The sequence below is a fragment of the Heliangelus exortis genome, chromosome 22 (assembly GCF_036169615.1).
Source record: "Heliangelus exortis chromosome 22, bHelExo1.hap1, whole genome shotgun sequence".
Lineage (NCBI taxonomy): Eukaryota > Metazoa > Chordata > Aves > Apodiformes > Trochilidae > Heliangelus > Heliangelus exortis.
In genome coordinates, this window is record NC_092443.1 from 10,440,275 (window position 1) to 10,460,125 (window position 19,851).

General features: G+C 39.2%; 1 protein-coding gene across 1 annotated transcript in view; it reads left to right on the forward strand.

The window, feature by feature from the left end:
* The window catches only part of MED27 (mediator complex subunit 27), an 85,385-nt gene that overhangs the window by 59,054 nt on the left and 6,480 nt on the right, over nt 1-19,851 (forward strand). Inside the window, exons 5-6 of the mRNA XM_071765972.1 lie at nt 8,436-8,543; nt 14,786-14,827. Coding sequence (XP_071622073.1) covers nt 8,436-8,543; nt 14,786-14,827 — 150 coding nt within the window. The remainder of the gene's footprint in view (nt 1-8,435; nt 8,544-14,785; nt 14,828-19,851) is intronic.

The window sequence follows — 19,851 nt, forward strand, 5'->3', positions numbered from 1 at the left end:
GGTATGCATATTTTCCTTGGATCAGAGATCAAAAAGATTGTTTTTAAAGTTTTTTTGTATGTGATCGTGTAATGGGTTTATCATTTTTTTTCTTGTAGGCAGGTTTTCCCTCTTTCCCATCTGTCTCAGTTGATGTTGCCAATATGGCACTTTCCATCTGGCCCTGACTGCTACAAAAGCTTTTGCTGTTTTCAGCCACAAATCATTCAGTGAAAGGTGGTGCAGGATGGGCAGTGTGAAGAGCACCTCCCCCGGGAGAGAGGTTTCTTCAGCACTTGTGATTTCTTGCTCTGAACATATCCCAAGTTAGATTTGGAGTTGCTCCCTTGCAGCAGCATGGTTTACCACCATACCAGTGGGTTCAGATAATGCTTATTTTATTGAAAAATATTTCACGACTGTACTATTTGGCCAGTGTTAATAACTAACTGTATAATCTCAACCATTTTCATCCTTGGACTGTTCATATCATATCTGCCTTTGCTTATGAGAATGTTTGACACAGATCTATTGCTATATTAAGAAATCTTTAAACACATAATTTTTACCAGAAAAAAAATCCATGTATTAATCTTTAGAGGCACTGATAAGCAGTATACAGATTTTAAGAATGATTGCAAACCATTCTTATGCAAATAATTAGAATGAGATGAGGAAGAAGGGTAAGGGAGTGTCTGTGAGATTTTTTTGGTAACTTCAGAAGAGCTGGAGACTCTGTCTCATAAAACTTCAAGAAAAAAGGACCTGAGACAGAAAGTTTGAGCCCCAGACTGTACAATTTCATGTGCATGTGGAAATCCATTTATGTCCTGAGCTGTTGAGGTGGGTAAGGTTCATCTGATGTTTTGAGAGGAATACTTACCAGCCTGCTGGACTAACTCCTCTGGAGAGTGACCTGTGGTGAGCTGAGTTCTCCCCAACCAAGGTACAGTTTTCAAATAAACAGAACTTTAAGAAAGAAAACCAGAAACCATTCTTGGGAGCATAAATGCTGTGTCTTGAGGGGTTGCTACCTCCCTAGTCCTTTGAGGTTACTGCTTCCTCCAGAGAATGAGGAGGGGTTTTTTTTATGCTTTAGATTTATACACATAAATTGTGCCTCATTAGTCTGGATTTATGCTACACAGACCAAACGCATAAATAATTTAAACCTTTCAGAGCTCTTGAAATCCTCAGCTGATTTTAAAAGCAGTTTATCATGGCATTTCAAGGTGCTGTTTAATCCAAATCTTCACTAGTGATTTTTCAATTAATCTTTTAATCGCACTATGCATAAAAAAGACAAAAGATAGAATTGTATCAGCTTTAATAATAGTGTTATGCAAAATTAATTTCCATCTGCAGCAGAGGGAACTGAGGACTCTTTTTAAGGTTTTTGTGAGATTTTGTTGGTCAAATGCCAGGAATTGTAAATAGATAAGCTTCATCTGTATGTTAAGAAAACATGAACTTTTTTAATGATTGAAAAATACCTAAATTTTTGCTTGTCTTAGTTATTAGTTATACTCTTAGATATACATTATTATTTCTACTAAAATTAACTTGATAATGTGATTATTATGATTGTTTCACACTCCTTTTTTCCATTGTCAAAATTCAGAATATTTTTTTCAGTATGAAACACTAGATTCCTCTGTGCACCTCATTTATTCATTAATATCAGAAATATTTTAGAAAAGAGTAGACAGTAGCCCCCACAGTTGACAAATACAACTGACCTAAGCTTGTGTACCTGATCAGGTAGAAATTATTTTCCTGTCTTTGTCTGGGAGCCTCCTGCTCTTTAAAATTATTTGTCTCCCCAATATCTGTAAAGCTATATAAAAGCACTACTATAGAAGTTGAAAACTGGGTGAATATTTTTACATCTAATTGAATATTTTTCTGTAATTTGAGCTGTTTCTAAAACAATGATGGGTATGACAGCTTAAAATTTGAAAAATTGAGTTGTTTCTGCCAAACCAGAGCTCGTGATTTTTTCTTTTCATGCTTACAAATTTTTGATAATAAATTAATTTTATAAATTTATACTGCTGTCTAGATTCTGAATAAATCTCATACAAAGACATGAAACATGTTTTTTATACAATTTTATTAATTCCTTGCAAAATCAGAGACATATGCATTTCAACTTTCAAGTCTTGTTCCAAGCATTTTAAGCAGTCTCATTGTATGGAAGTGGGCTGTATTAATTGCAAATAGGCTAGACATCTGTTCAGTAAAATGGAATAATTTCTTGTATCTCATTTTTGTTTATCATAAAGTCATTATTATTTTCCATTGGAAAAATCTATGCTGAGATTTATTACTTGCCTATGAAGAAAGGCCACCAAACAGATTTTAGTTTAAGAGACCCTGATCTTGAAGAACTGGAGGGGAGTGAGGGGAATTTGCTACTGGCTTCAAATTTCTATTGATGTCATACTTGATTGGGAATTTAATACTATTCCTTTCAAAACAATCTCTTTTTTCAAGATTCTTAGCAGTGTAAGTATTGCTCCTCAGCAGTCTGGTGGTTCATTAGGGAGGGAGTGCACAGCAGGCACTGGATAGAGATGCAGGTTCATGGAATTACAGCATCCCAGACTGGTTTGGGATCATCCATCATGGATTGCTCCAAGCCCCATCCAGCCTGGCCTTGAGCACTTCCAGGGATGGGGCAGCCACAGCTCTGGGCAGCCTGGGCCAAGGGCTCACCACCCCCACAGGAAAGAATTTTTTTACTGATGTCTAATTTAAATCTACCCTTTTTCTGTTTGAAACCATTATTCCTCTTCCTGTCACTACATGCCTTTGTAAAAAGTCCCTCTCCAGCTTTCCTCTAGGATCTGATTGATCACATTTGGCAATCATCAAAATTAGGTAATTAATTTTAGGCTCATCATATGAATATTCATTTTGGGATCTGCTCTTCTGGAGTCACTGGCTGGGTTTTATTGTTTGATTGAACTCCTGGGGTATATAAAGATCTGTTGTGTGAGCTGGATCTTGGAGAAACACTTCTGAGCTCAGTGGGACTGCTGGGACTCTGGTGGCTTTGTAGTTTGTCTCCTAAGATTGAGAACCAGAATTTAAAAGGCAGTAAGCTTCTGAGGTCATCTGTGTGGAGGAAGAATCTCTTCAATCAACAAACTGTCAGCAGCGTGTGAGGAAGATGAGGAAGGCTCTTAGGGTGGGAAGGTCAGCAAGGGTAGAAAAAGTAGGGAAAGACCAGGGAGAAACTTCCTCAAATTTTCTTCCTCCACAGGGTTCTTGTGTCCCAGAGCTGCTGTCCAGTCGCCAGGGTTCACATCTCTCTGTGCTGATACTGCTGTGGATTCTGCAAAATCAAACATTGTTTTCATCCTTGTAAAATGCCTGGTGTGCTATAATTAAGAAAGGCCAAAGAGTCTGAGTCCATTCCATCTCCAGCAATGCTGGTCTTGGGTGACCCTTCCCTAAGCGTGACTGGCCACTGGCAAGATGTGTCTTAATTTTTGAACAATATTCTGGGACACTTTGTTCACCTTGTTTATAGAATATGTCATCTTTCCAGGGGAGAGGATCACCAGCTCATCCCCAGTGTGGCAAAATCATTTAAAGTCCGTAATTTACGTTGATGTTTTATCATGCACTATTGCAATTAGGTTAGACTAATGCAAGGTAAAATTCCAGCCCTCCTATAAAAACAAGAAATCCTTGTAAGGAACCCAATTAGTATGTTTGTTTATTTAGACTCTAATGGCTTAATTGCATCTTATCTTGCTATTTACAAATAGGCATCATTAAAGAATAATGAGCATTCGAGGAAAAGCACAGCATTCATACCACCGGTACATGAGACAGAGGAAAAAAACCCCTACTAGTTGAAAGTCGAGATGGGATGGATTTTTTCCTACTTTATTTTTATCCAAAACCTTATTTTTTTCAGTATATATAAAGATGATTTCCAGGCATTGTATGATTAGCAAGATAGATACATGAGTGGGAGGACAAGCTTATGTGGCAAGGAGCAGGTGTCTGGCCTTTTGCTGGGAATAAATATGGCTTGGTTACATCTCTGGTTTGGTGTTGCCTTTTTTTGTTTTTTAAAGTGGCTTAAAAATGCACACAAACTTGGGCTCCTTTTTATACAAGCAAGGAGGTGCCCATGTTAACTGAAAAGAGTGTTTTCTTTCTTTTAGCTCTGCATTGCAGAGCATCTGCAGCTCAAATCAGCAGCAAATTCCCTGGGATGCTGAGAGGAAATCTGGAGCTTTGGGAATTTTTTGCAAAGTGTTGGAGCTTGATGTTGTGAGCATACGTTTTCCTAGCATAAAACTCTTAAATAAATTTGAAGAATGTTTTTTAATGCATTTTCAAAAATTGTTTATAAAAGGGTTTTACATGGGGTATCAGTTTCAGTGAGGAGATAAAATTAAAGGAGGGGATTTTAAGCTATTTCCTTCAGGCAGAATTCTGGGATGGTAAATTAATTTTGATCCTTTTCATTTTGTAAACTAATTTAAACTGACTCTGACTTATTTGCAGAGTTACTTATTTATTTTCCAATTATAAGTGATACCAAATCGGAACTTTTTTTTTTTAAGCAAGAAATTATCCAAAGCATTCTCACTCATTATTCTGGTTTACCCTCCCCCTTTCTTGGCATACAGTGTCTGTCATATGCTCTTTGAGAATTATCTTGGTGATAGACAAAATATTTTTAAAACTGGGTTATTTGAAGAAGATTTTTATTTTATGTGTTTTTGTCAGAAACGCTGCATAATATTGCAGATTTCAATCAGCTGCCTGTCCTACCTTCTTCTGGAGCTTGCCATTTTAGGAAGCAGCAGATTTATGAATAACTTACCTGTCTGAATTTAGTATACTGTAGTTAAAAGCAAGTTTGAAGTGCATTGTTATTACACAGACCCAAACAGAAGGTACAGAAATACTTAACTTGCAACTGCTCCATTTTCAGCTCCCAGAACTGTGGGGCATATTTTTTCATTCATATTAATTGAATTTTAAAGTGACCTTGTACATGTATTGATTTGAATTAAAATTTTCTACATCAAGGACGAGTTGGCATATATCCTTCAGGCAAAATATTAAAAAGCCAAGTGCTGTCTTAACAGGATATCGACAGAAGAGGTTGAAATTTAATAGGAAAAGTTGGCTTAGAAAGGAAATTTTTGCCTTTTTGTCACTGTTGAAAGGTACATTTTCTGTATAATGAAGAAGTTTCTTGCAGTTGATACCTGTGGAAATGTAGGGACATTTTAGCACCATAAATGAGGACCATCTGGGTGAGTCTTGACCTCCAGCGGGAGAGACCTGCACTACTGAACTATCAAATCAGATGTTTATCAGAGCCATTAGGTATTTATTACCTTCTTCCTGGTGATCTGTAGGGACCCAGTTGTATGGCTATAGGTATAAATTATATCCCATACATAGATTTTTTCTGACCATGGACTCCACTTAGCTAACTTGAACAGGCATTGGAAAGAAAATGGTTTGCTGGAAAACATGATTTGTAAAAATACAATTGAGTTGAACAAAAACATTAAGTCCTAGAAACAGCTTGAGGTGTTGACTGTCAGAGGAGAAAATAAAGGATATCCCATTTACTGTGTATAATATAGAGTGTGCTTTACCCTGAAAATAGCTGTGGAGCATGCTTTTGGCTTCCAAATCTAACAGCATCCTCCAGTGTAGTGACAGGCTGTTGTTCATTCTTTGTGCTACTAGCCTCATTCTTTCAATGCTGTTAAAATGATGACCTGTAATTTCTCTGAGCTACACTTAGTTTTACAAAATTTTTGCTTCTGTCATGCTTAACTAATGATCTGCAGGTCCCCATCTCTCTTCCAGCCAGTATAAAACTTTACTACAGGAATCCCATGTCTAAACAGGAGTGACACAAAATAGGAAAGTTTGCTATTTCAATACCTGGGTGCTGTAAGAGCTGATTGAGACACAACCAAGCACTCACCCAGGAAGACCTGCTGGCATTCAGTTGTATTCCCATGATGCCTGGGAGCCCCTGCCCTCCAAGAGGACCTCCTAGTACAAACTGTTGTGATTGCACAATGGTTCACAACAGTGAATTCTTAGGTACCCAGCTAAGGATTGATTCCCACAGCTTCTTACACATGCAGGAGACTGTAGCCTGGCTTTTTTAGCATTCAGGCAAGTGGGTGATTGAGGCTACTGTCCCATACCAGTCTGCAGAATTTGACCTTTAAGTGCTGGGTGATGGATGGTAGCTGGGGTCTTGGTAGCTGTGACAGATCCTGAAAGTATGGTGTGACTCTTTGGAAGGGGGTGAAAACAAATGATCTGGGAAAAGGCAATGAGCTGAGGCAGAAGCATTTTGAAAGCAGGTGAGTCTTGTGGGGAGGCTGGAGGCCAGCAGAAAGTGTGTTCAAGCAAGCTGGAGTGCCAAACATGGGGTTTTTCAGCTTATTGTGTTCCACTGTTCATTCTGAGGATTTTCCAGAACATCCCACACAGGCTCCAGATCAACTTCATCCCCCTTTTTTTCACCTGGCAACAATGTGAGATATGAATGCAGAACGTAGGGGAAGAAGTCAGCATGCACTGAAGCGTGTGAAGGCATGGAGGTAGAAACACTGTACATAAAGCTGTGTCTGGGTATTTGTAGGGCAGTCTTCTTGCTCCTTCATTATAAAGATTTCACTTTTAAAAATTTCTTCTTTTCTTCCTTTTTGTTTTACCATGTGGTTGGAGCCTACCGAGATGCTTTAAGAGTCGGTTCTCTCGACAGGCCTGTGTCCTGGGCTAAATGGACAATGGATTGATTTGATTTTATTCCAGTAGATAATCAGCATCATAGATGGGGCACCTTTGGTTTAGGACTTTGTATTTTCATCGTAGTTGATAGAGTGGTAAGTGCTGTAATAATTGTCTTTTATTTGTAGACCAGCTAGGTCTTACTGCAGAGTACCCATTCTTCTGACCTGCTTTTTTTCCTTCATGTTGCAAAATTATGCCTAGCAGCCTGTCTTCTTGAAGTTTATTAGTGACTGTCTCCTTTTTTCCCTATTCCCTCTCTTGTCAACTTTTTCTTCCCTGTTCTTTAGACTCTTCTAGAGTTCCTTTCTTCATGTCCCATGCTGGGACAGGTCCTCAGTTCTTATCAGGATTTGTAACCCTGCCATAGATATAATAATAAGGAATTCTTACAATAGTTTGATAACTGTTCTGCATAATCCTTTATTATCACCTCTTTGCTACCCCCATTTCCCCTCCTGACCTTCCTTCAGCAGGTTTGAGATGGAGTCTTTGTGCCAGATTGTCTCTCCTTCCTACCTGGGGGAAAAGGCTCTTGGCACTTCAGAGCTTATTTTCCTGTTAGTCTCTTGGTCAGTATCAGGTTGAGGTTCCTCGTGTTGAAACAAGGTGGTAGGTGGGAGTCATTAGCTGGAATTAAAAAGGAAAAATGTGTAGCAAATCAATGAAGATGCGTATTGACTGATATCTTTGTGTGTGGATTTGTCTGCTGAGGTTAGCAGTAAAACCAAAATTGTTCTAGCTTGTGTTAATCTATACTGGACAAAATGTTGGAACATACAGTAGAAAACAAGCTGCTGCTGGTTGGGAAGTATTAATGTTTACTAATTTTTTCCTGTTCTTTAATCTCAGTTTTATGCTTTTGTGGGTGAGGAAAAACTGTAATAATATCTGTGTAGCAAAACACAAAGGCAGAGTTATTGTTAGACACATCTCTTAACATCATGTTGAAATGCTACTTCATCTTTGAAATGTAAATTAATTTTTAGATTAAAATGCCTTCATTACTGTATTTTTTGTCAATAATATAATTTAGGCTTATTTCTGTTGTTATACTGTGACTGACCCTATGTATTTTCCATTATATTATTTTATTCTTTTCACTTTACCGGTTTCACAGAAGAAAATCAGACCTTTGAAAATGTAACATTTTTACTCCTTAGCTGTGGTCCTTTTAAATAATTTTACATTTTTCTTGGACCTAAAATGTTTTCCATTAAATTCATGACATGCTTTTAAAAGCTGGCATCGGAAGAGTCTGATTCTTCTTTCAAATTATTTTTCTCTGAGTGGACTTGTATTGGAGAGTATCAAACACATCAAAAATCATCACATTTTCTCATTGTTTTTGACGAGTTATTGAGTTGTGGAGTTAATAAAATGGAGTTGCTTGGCAGTGTCCTGTCTACACAAGGGAATTCTCTGAATTCATACATTTTCAGTTGCAAATGACTGGTTTTTTGTTCTGCACTTTGTAGTCTATCTCTTCCTCATAACACACATTTTGGTTTTAGGTCTTTTATTTTGGTATGTCTGTAAAACACTGAAAATGGGAAATGTATCAGCTTAAGCTTTTACCATGATGGCCTTGTGAATTCAGACACCAGTGACTCTCCTTCAGCTTGTTTTTGTCCTTCTGCTCCTGTTCTTCTCAGGTTACCCTAGGAAAGGTGTTAAAAGTGATCGTGGTGATGCGGAGCCTCTTCATTGACCGGACAATAGTGAAGGGCTACAATGAGAATGTCTACACTGAGGATGGCAAGGTATGTGAGTGTATAGCCAGCAGCATTCAGTTGGATTTTTACCTGATACTGAAATGACAGAGAACAGGAATCCAATCACGAGTGTGCTAGAAGCATAAAACTGTCAAAAGACTCTGTAGATGTTTTTCAGAATGCTCAGGTTTAAATTTATCATGCTTTGCTTGGATTTTTCATACCCAAATGCCTGACTTCTCAGCTCTGAAGCCCTTGCTTGAATTTCTAATTTATCACCTTAGACCCTGCTTGCCTTGTTAATAGTGTCTACAGAGAAAAAGATTTTTCAGTGTACCAGCACACCAATAGCCCCCAAGGTCCAGGCATCTCTTTTTTGAGAGCCATTGGGAAATCTTAGGCTAGTTTTAAGCACACCTTGATAAACACAACTTTGTGAGGGTAGGTAGCCCTCAATAATTTGCTTATCAGTAATAGCATACCTTGAGCGGCAGCTATTAAAGTGTTATCTGTTTCCACAAATGATTTGGTTTATGAAAATTCACCCTCAAACTTCATCTGACTGCATGTGCTCCATGTGGCTCTCGTTAGTGCATTAGAAGGTACTAAAGGGACCTGACAGCCCTCAGCTCAGCTTGTTTCTCTTTTCAGAGTGGAATGGTCTCTCTTACTGAGCCATCCTCCAGGACTCTCCTTTGCCAGTAACAGTACTAAATACCTCCATGTTTCACATTTTCTCTCTGGAGCTTTCTCTTCTGATTATGAAGCCTATTAAAATACAAAGTTCATTATATCAAAATGAGTACTTGGCACCCACAGGCCATGTTATAATGAGGTGAGACTTTTTTTCCTTTTAAAAGTGATAACTGTGTTTGGGCACACAGAAGCACATTGTGTACTGACCCAGAGTTCAGTGGCTCTGAGCCTGAACCTCCATTCCCTGGGAAAGGCCAGGAGCTGATCTGCTGAAGGGAGTAGCACAGCTGTGTTTCCCAGGTGAGAGATTTTCACCCCAGGGGTGGTGGATTGGCCTAAGAAGTAGCAAAATTAAAATTGCCTGATTGTGATCTGCATGATTCAGATATTCAGGTTTAAATACCACTTTGTTGCAGAAGCAGCTGCATTACACTCCCTGTATATTAGCATATAAATGCAGACTTGTGGCACCAGCCCCTCCTCACCCCAAGTTCTGCTTGGAAGTGAAATGATGATCTGCCTAAAGAGCACTGGCAGTGCTTGATGGATTCCTGTGTCACTCTTCATTTGGGTGTGCTCATTTTCTCTTATGAATCCAGTTTCCTCTGAAGTTCCCTTGAAATATAATAATGCTGTATGTGCTGAAAAGCTAAGTAAGGAGTTCCTTTGTGAAACTTAGCATCTGGTGCTGGGCTTCAGTTTAGCTCCAGGTTAACTCTCTGCAGAGCCAGATTCCATTTCTCTCTGTCATCATTTGCTGCAAGGGGGAGAGTGGGGCTCACCAAGGCCATCTTTGGGGATGGGGCACTAACCTTTGTCTGCTGTCAGTGGGGAACAGTTCAGCTTCTCCAGAGCATCAGTGCTAACACCTGGCTGATTTTCTTGCTTTAAGACAGTCTGCAAGGGAGTCTGTTTTCTACTGATTAAGCTTTTTGTGTCCAAAGCTAAGTTATGTGACTGCACCCATGAGGCTGCATGAACCTGTGACCTTTATGTGGCAGTTTGCTATTCCATTGGGCCATCCTAGGGTTTTGCAGCCCTGAAGGTCTGTGTTTCAGGTATAAATAGCAACATCTCATTTGACTTAAGTAGAATTGGTGTTGCAGCCACTTAAATCATGAGTAAATTTGGCTTGGAGGATTGTAAAAATGCGTAGCTTGCTAGTTTTGCCAACTGGAGCACATATTGACAAACAGTGAGCTCCCTCTTTTTCACTAATTAACTACACTGGTAATTGGAGAATAAGAATAAGATTGTGCTCTTGCAATGATTCCCTTTCTTATTGTGCCTGCTGGGAATGAGTGATTACAGTCAATTGCAAACATAGTCCATTCCAATTCCTTCCCTGTCACAACAGATGCTGTTGGGAAAGTACTCCTGTGAGGTTTCACCATAGCATACTATCTGAGCTTCTCAGTTTCTAGACTGATAGAGAGATAAATTCACTAGCTTTCAATAGAGACACAGAAGAGCATGAAAAAGGAGATCAGCAAGTGTCATCTTTAGTAAATAACAAAAAACGGAGAACACTCAGGATCACAGCAGGAGCTGATATTTTTTCCAGTGAGCAGTTTACACAGTAATTACAGATTTGGGGTTAGCTTTTGTATTCCTAGGAAGGATTTAATATTTGTAAATAGCAGCAATAAGATTAATTGGGTGTTATCATACAATATGGCAGTTTGAAGCTCCTGTGTTGCCTGTAAGCCACGGTGAAGAAGGGACTGGGTAAATCATTGTGGTTCTGTACAGTGAAGTAGCTGGCTGACAGTCTTTTCAGGCATCCTCCTAGCTGCACAAGTCAGAAAATTCTTTAAATAACAAAAGGAAAAATCTGTGGGGGGCTTTCTCCAAGTAGAGGGTTTGGGGGAAAAAAAAAAAAAAAAAAAAGCAACAGTATTCAGCAAAAGAAATGGTCACCATCACAAACAATGAGTGAAAAATGGACTGTGCACAAAAGAGGCCAATGGTGAATCAGAGGAGTCAACATTTATCTCTGAAAGTATAACTGGTTTAGTTGTACTTTTTTTTTTTTTTTTGCATTACTGGGAAGAAAAAGGGTGAGTGCAAACAGCAGAAGCATTGATAGTCTTCTGGTCGATTAGTCAGGCAAGTCTTGAAATAAAACAGATACAGATGTTTCTCATAGTTGTGGAACTGTGCATGGTGGCATCCCAGCAGTTGCAGAGGAAAGCTGACACTGCATTTTCTGGGTTGCTTTAGCTTGCTCTGTGCTTTTACGTTGTGCTGTGTTGGTTGACAGGTACTTAGGTGAAAGCTTCACGTGGTTTCTGCTGTACTGAGGTCTAGTTAAATTGGGTACTCCCTCTTAGAGATTAAAATAGTTGGAAAACTATGGTTAAAAAAATAAGTCTGAAGTTTGGAGAGAGTAAAATAAGACAGTGCATTCTGGGGCTTATTTTAAAGCTTTGCTTATACAGACAAAGAGTCATTGCATTTCTTAAGTGCTCCATGTACTTCTCTCGTGAATTATTCACAAACCCTGCAGAATATGTCTTTGCCAGGTTGCCAGCTGCATAACTTAGACATTTTTGGTGACACTTTGCAAAAACAATAGGTGAGATCTGGCAGGCTCTGTCATGTCTTGGGTTCTGGATGCTGAGCACTCTGCAGTCTCTCTTGCTTACTGTACTAACCCATTGCATCCCCCACATACTGATGTATTTTAATTAGCCCTGTGGTTTAAGTGATGGCATCATGCCACTCTCAATTTCAAATTCTGACATACTCATTGTGCACTGGAATTTAACCACGGATAGTAATTAATTACTCGTGTTGTTCTGATTCCTGAATAAATGAAGCTATGCAGCTCACCCTTGCAGGGCAGGCTTATTGTCAGCTCAGCCATTAGTAGCCTGAGTCTGCCAATAAAAATAAAAGCGTATTGGGATTTTTTTTGGCATACTAATACTCTTCTGCTCTTTGGATACAGAGAACCACCTTGACAAGGCACATTTAGAGCAGGTACTTCGCTGCCTACTCAAACACCTCTTTTTTGCAGTTGTTAGACTTAAGAAACATAAGCATCTCTTTTTAATTCTTATGTTAAGGAACTTGGGTTATGTTAATTCTATGGCTTCATTAATTACCCCGTATCAATAAGAAAAGGCAGCTTTTAGCCTCCTAGCATAAGAGAGGAAAAGAAATGGTGGTATCAAAGGAAAGCTTCAAAGACAGGCAGAGCTGTCTCTCGGGTAATTTCTGATCCCTGCATTCCTTCCACTTCAAAGCTGGATGTGTGTGTGTTTGGGTGAAAGGGGGGTTGAATCTGATTCCTCTAATAAGTGTTGGCACCAGACCTGTTTGATATTGGATGCAGGGAACATTCTGATTTGTTATCGTCTTTGAAATCATTCAGACGACCTTCAGAAAATGGCCTCTTGTTCCTTGTGCTGGGGGCGGGTGGGGAGAGTGGGGCAGTGGGAAAAAAAGCCCCTGTTTAATTCACATGCAGAGGATGCCCTGAAATTGTGCTTTCAGCAGTTTTTTAGTTACAAATGTGTGTCTTGATTAAAAGTGAGAAGTTGAAGAATAATAGACCTATAATGATGCATTGTTTAATCCTCCTCTGCCTTAATCCTCTGTTTCAGGGGGAAAGGTGGGCAGTCGTTTAGGATGTGTGCATGTGGTTTGGGAGGGTTGGCAGCTTTTCTTTTTTCTTTTTTAACTCGGATAACATCGTGACTGTAAGATAGACATTCATTACTTTTTCAGCTTTTCAGTCTTCATGCCACCTAATGAGCATTCAGAGTCTGTTGGCCTCATCTTAATGCAGCATCTGAAGTGGATTTTTATGTTATTTATTTATTTTTTGGTTTTAGATCTTGGGTCTAACTAGAGAGGATCACGTCCTTGGTTTGATCACTAGAGATTAGCAAAACCATATATACATTCAATTATAGCAACTCTGCAGTCAAAGAAAGCCTTAAATGACTTGAAATTTATTTTTTTTTTAATACACATTAATTTTTTACTTTCTAATGTAGACTTTTCTAATATGTAAATGCAATCCTTCCTCCCTGACAGGATCAGGTCTACTGTTACACTGCAAATCAAGCTCAGGTCCAAGTCCAGACTGAACTGTCACTTGTGTAGTATGAGTGTTGTTGGTGTTCACACAGGTTCTTGATCCCACCCTAAGAGCCAGTAACTGTAGAAAGGTTGTAGGTGTGTGCCTCAGGGTATTTCTGTCTTCATCTGTCCTGGAAAAGGCACTGAGATGGCAGCTGCCTTTTGTCTTGAGACAAGGTCAGCAGCACTAAGCCATGAAACATCCATCCTGAAGTGATCTTTAAAGTCTTTCCCATCACCTCCTCTCCAGGCTGAGGTCTCTGGACTCCAAGTCACTTCTGTACCAGTATTGAGAAGTGGCCACTTAACAGCATCACTCTTAAAAGAATGGGAACTTTTAGGGTTCTGAACACTTTTAGCAATGTTGAATTACTTGGGTTCAGCATCTTCCCTCCTGCCTCCTTCTCCTTCCTCTAGTGTGTTTTACTCACTTCATAAGATTTTCTTCCTTTCAATTCAGACTTATGGGCACATAAGACAGAACTAACATAATCAGTGGTCCCTACAGTAATGGTGATAAACCACCATTATGGAAACCATGACCTAGCACTCAAGGAGCTTTACCTCCTTCATAAATTCACTCCAAAAATTATTTTGGTTTGTTTAGACTAAGATCTCTGAGCATGATGCTGTGGCACCTTTCCTGTGACAAGTTTTCTGCGAGTGGGATTGTTGAGTACAGTGGGATCTGTAGGAAAAAAAAATGATGTGCCAATCTGGGTCTGATGGAAGTTCCTCTTGGTTTTCCCTGTCGATTTTCCTTGACAGAATACAAGATACTTCACAGGGCTGGGCTAAAAGATCGTTAGCATGTCATTTGAAACTGGTTGTTTAACAAGGACCTTACCTTCTGGTTTTCCAGGCTAATTAAACTTATTTGTTCTTTTAGTTTGAACATAGTTGAACACACATTTAAGTCATGGATGTCTGCAGTTACTGCAACTTTCAGTCTTTTTTAGTGTGATTTTTGTCTGCAAATGTAAATACAGTTTCCTAAGGGATGTTGAATTTAGCCCCAGTAGACCAATGCTTTGGCTTAATTCAGCTAAACGTTGTCATTTGTAACTGGTTATTCAGACAAGACAAGCATAAACTTAAAAAAATGCTCTCATTTTAGAAACAGACTGAAACTGATGAATATTTGCATAGATCAGCCACAATCCTATACAAATGATTATTTTGCTTTTTTTAAAAAACAAAAGATATTTAAAAGATAAAAGATAATGTGTTAATTCAACAGGCCTTGTATATTATTAAACCATTTTTAAAATTGCGACTGTGATAGGAACTAGGTTCATTCTCTATTGCAATACAGAGCAAATGCTATATCATTAATTCCCTTTCTTGGATTGCAACAGGTAAAGGCAATGGGTCAAAACAGTGAACTGAGAAATGTGTCTCTCTAGATCTGATTGCCTGCTCTTTTAATTTGAACAGCTGCTTAGCCTCTTTTTTTATCATAATCACATTGTAATATATAAATTTTCTCTTCCCTACTATAGCTTGACATATGGTCTAAATCCAACTATCAAGTTTTTCAGAAGGTAAGTCTCATATAATTTTTTTCCTACATAATGTACAGGAGATATGTGGAGTTGATTTTAAATGTGCAGGCCCTTATACAAAAGAATTCTGGATTTACTCCTTTGTCATCACAACTTGCAGATATCAAACAATAATCTGTAATAAGAGAAAACTATCTGCTGATAAGAGATCACTTCTGCTGTTGTTTAATTTGGATTTATTTTCCATCACAGTTCCAGTTCATTGTTTGGAACAGAAAATTGGAGATTACACTTCTCTAGCCTTAAAATTTCATGAGGACTCCTTTTTCAGATTAAATCTTTTGGGGGAGGAAAGACTGTTTTGCTTTCATTTGGATTTTGTTTTGCTGCTTTAATTGAGTTTGGTTGCCAGTCTCTCCTGAGGGCTTTTCTTCCCATGGTAGTGTAAGCAAAGGAGTAACTTAGTGACATGAATACCATTCCAAAAAGTAAGAAAAGACCAATGAGAGAGTCAGAACAATAGGTATGAAATTACTAAGAAGTGTATTTTGGATAGATCTATATTTTGCTGCTTTCCAGGCAGGGAAGGAAAGATTTCTCTTTGAAGGCCTCTTGTCAAAATTCTGTAAGTCCAGACTGATCTGGGTTTAAATTCCTGGTTCCTTACCTTCAAGCCACAGTTCAAGGAGGTTGAGTTTCCAGCCAGTGCACTTGCTTCCTTTTCATCTGCTTTTGTAGTTTGTGGAACAAATAGGGGTCAGGGACTCAAAAGGGCATGAAAGCAGAGGTCAAAAGTATGGCATATCAGCTCTATTTGTGGATCTTCCTTCCAAGATTTCAGATGCAGTCAGAAGGGGAGATGTTTGACCTATGATATTAACCTGCTAGAGATCAAACAGCAGCTTTTGGGGAGGCTGGTTACTCTCCTTCTCTGCCTAGCATTAAAGCAAAATTTTGCTGCAGTTTATTCTTCACTTCAGAGATCAGTGGATTAAATACTCTTTCCTTTTTTTTTTTCTCACTCCTCAGAAATATTTAGGGTCGAGTTGGGTAATACAGCAGGAAGTCAAACAGCATAAATCTTAGCAACTTCTTTACCAGTATGCTTTAAAGTAACTTTCAAAATCTAATAAATTAAAGGTTCTGTAATTAAAAACATCATCTCAATTTCCTCATGTGTGTGTTCCATTGTAAGCTCATTTTAGCATAAGATGTAGTCTTCCTGGATGTTATAATTTGTAAGAGTTAAGTCATATTGCCATTGTTTGTGCTAAATGATAATAAAACTTGAAGTTTTGGTTATACAGTTATAATAGTAACAGTAACAGTAGATTAAATGCAACCCAGGTTAGTGTATTAGGTGATGGCCTTCAAACCAAAGGTGGAAAAAAGGGAGAAAACATGAATTTCCCCTCTTGTTGCTGCCTGTATGGTTGCATCATGGATAAATGAGAATCTTTATTCTCTACCTAATTCTCTAAAATAATATGATGTGACCTGAATATTAAGTTTCCTGTTTCTCTGTTTGTAAATAATACCAAATGCATTGATATTTACAAAAACCAAAACCAAAACACAAACCTCCAAAACAAAAACCAGAGGAAGAACTGCAGGAAACTGCCTATAACCAGTTGAACAGCTGTTTGCATTTTTTTTATAGTAGTTTTATAAATTTTGTTTCCAGCTCTGTCACTGTGTTACCTTGGGCAATTCAACCTCTCCTTGGATCAGTTTTCCACACCCCTTAGGCTGGGGTAATAGTTGCTGACTTCACAAGAGCTATTGCTGAATTTGTTGCATGGTGCTCAAGAGTCTTGCATGAGAAATGGGATAAAAATGCAAGGTGATGGTGCTTTCTAATCGATAGATTCTGTACTATTGAGCTGATAGTTAAAGAAGTTAAGGCTAGGACCGAAGTCAAGTTTTCAAACAGATGATAGAAAATGCTGTGGTTCAGCATAGTAAGTTTTTTCCCTGGAGTGCTGTGCTTGGTATGGTTTTCTCTGTATTCTCTGAAGCTGCACTTGCATCCATTTATAATACCCAGGAATAGTGAGGTATTCCTGGGTAGCAAAATAGCAGTAGCAAAATAAAGGAAATAGATATAATAGCGGTAGAGAAACTATTATAATCTGGTACTAGTGTAGGATCTGTACTGCAGGATCTTGAAAACAAACGTTTTCATGCCATGCTGCTGGAGCAGGTGCCTCATGTTGGGCACCAGGAACACTGCATGGAAATCCTGTGCTGAGATGGAAAAATACAGCAGAGGAACTGCCCCTGGGGAGGAGGCTGGGTCACCCTTTCCTCCTTTAACCCTGTCAAATCAATTGTTCCTCTGAAGGACAGGGCTGTTGCTCTATAAAATCTGGACCCAGTTCTCCTGCTCTATCTTCAGTGGTAATATAACAACATCTGGAGCTCACAAGGTACCTGCCCGTGGTAGCAGCAAGCCTGTCAAATTCTCATAGGGTTGCAGGATGACATTCTAGGTGAAGGACCAGAGACCTCTGATCTTCAATCCAACCCTGTCAAACAAAGCTAAATTTGTCCTGACTTTTTGTTTGCAAACATTGGCTGTGTCAGCAAGCCTTTTCTCTCTCCTTATTAGGCAGGATACCCAAGTGTGTGCAATTTGATGGGGGATGGCTCCTGGAGGGCCCATTACTGTTAAAGTGTACAGTCATTTTCTAAGTTCCCTGAAGACATCTTGAATCTCTTCCTGGGGTGAATAAGCTTTATAGGCATTGAATCCACCAGCAGGGTTAGACTCAGAGAATGGAGCTTGGAAACAGGAGAGGGAAGGCTGAAAGGGCAAACTCACAAGGAGCAAAGAAAAGGTTTTTCAGACTTCCATCTTGGTCTGACATTTAGACTCCACAGGAGAGGCAACTGTTTTGATCTTAAACCTCCTTATTTTAACACCTTGCATCTCTTGATCCACTAGCACAAGAGGAGGAACAAAAGGGGAAAAACGGAAATATTTTGGGGCTTTAAGTCTTGGTAGGAAGGAGAGGGCCATATAATTCCTGGTTGTGAAGAAGATTATATATATATATATATATATATACACACACATATGGTAGAGAATGGTGCAATATGCATAAGTTTGAATTCAAAAAAGAAGCAAATCATATGGAATACTGGAACTGCTATGAGCTGATCAAAATGGGAGATGGTGTCAAACATGAATTTATCAGGCAGCTCAGTCAGGAGCAGTATAGCTGGTTTTGCTGTGTAATGTGATCAGTTTGGCTGTTTGAGTCGTATGCATAGGCTGTAAATCCATATAGTTCTTTGTTATCTCAGAGTCCTATCCTTATTTTCACCTAAGTGGTCTCTCAGTTTTATCGTTCCACAAACTGGTCTTGTTTTGGCTTGGTACGTTTGCAGCAAGGCACATTTTAACCTGAACTTTGAGAAGCTGTTTTGCCTGTCCAGCTGTTTGGGAGCTGTGTGGTCTCAAAGTGATGGAACTCGAAACACAATTTTCACCACTACAAGGGCACATAACTATTGTAATGTATGAAGATGTATTCCTGTCAATAAGCTCAGAATAAAATCACATGCAGGATGAATGCATGCATGAGACAAATATTGGGCTATTGATGATGTCTGTTCAAGGAGAGGAGATGGACTGTTCCAGGGTCACATACGTGTTTGCTCCTTTGTGTGATCAGTGCTTGGCTCTGTTCAGAGCCCTGCTCATGTGAAATGAAATCTCTGTGACCCAGTCCCAATAAGCATAACAAGCAAAATAAAAATTTAAACACTATGTGAGCTCTGGAAACAACTGATAAATCCTACTCTTCAGAGAAGCCCAGTAGTGCTTTACTGAAAAGGGGTGTGAAGGGTTTGTGTGGAGTTTGTCAGTTCCTGCTTGCACTCTCATCCTCTCAAGGATCTCCCATCCTTCAGGCACTGGTTTCTGTGCACCAGATTCCCTCCAGAGAGACTCAGATATGGTCTTGGAGAGCAGGTTGAGTGATGGGAATCCTTGAAAATGAGCACAGGCATTTTTGCAGTTTATAAAAGGTCTAAATGCTAATAAATTATTTTAATTTTTTTTAAAATTTCATTTAGTGCTGTGATCATCCTCCGGAATTCATTGCTGCAGGCTACTGTTAAGGCCATGAACTTAGCGGGGTTTAAAAAAAAAATTTTAAACTTTTGGGGGATTGAGAGAATCCCTTCCCCTTAGATGGAGGTGTCAGTGCCATTCCTAAGGGAATAAACGAGTAAGTGGCAAGGGGAGCTATGACTTGTAAAGGAAGTTTTGCACCTACATTTGAAAAGCATATTTATTGACAGTGAGATAAAATACTATGAGAGAGAGAGAGCTTCTCTAGTTTGGTCATGTGCTTTTGTGTTGCTGTTTGTGTTTTTGTGCCAGATATATCTTCATCCATCTTATGGAACATACTGAGTCTGTGGTGGACCAGAGCTGTACCACAGGTCTTTGCTTTTTGTGCTTGATATCCCAGTTAGAGGAAGCACTTGTTTAGTTGGGGTATTTTGTTTGGGTTTTTCTTATTAATGAGTTTTCAGCTTTGGGATTGCTTTATGACTAACAAGTGTCAGGAAGGCCAAATTATACCACATTTTGGATGTGTCACCTTTGGAAAGCACATTTCAGCAGAGCAGCACTTTCAAGTGGGTAAAGAAATGCTCTAGCAATGACTGGTGTGGATTCAGTTGAGACAAATAAGAGGGGGCTTGGTTTTTGCTCATCTCTGAGTGTTGCTGTCATGAGCTATTTCTAATTTGCTGAGCAGGCAGCTGGGAAAGGGCTGTCAGGAGTCCAGGGCTCCCTGCTCTGCCCTAGAACAGCAGCGTGGGCTCAGCCAACAGTTTCTCACTGGGTCCCAGACATCCCTACTGGGGCCTGGTTGTTCCCCAAAAGTGACAAGTACATGAGATTTAATTTTCATGAAGTGGCAAGGAAGATGAGGTTTGGTCCTGTCTCAATCTGCTTTGTATTCCTAATGTACACAGTGCCCTCAACAAGGCAGCAGAGCTGCATTTTAAAAGTACATGCTGAGAGTCAACTTGAATTTGCATTT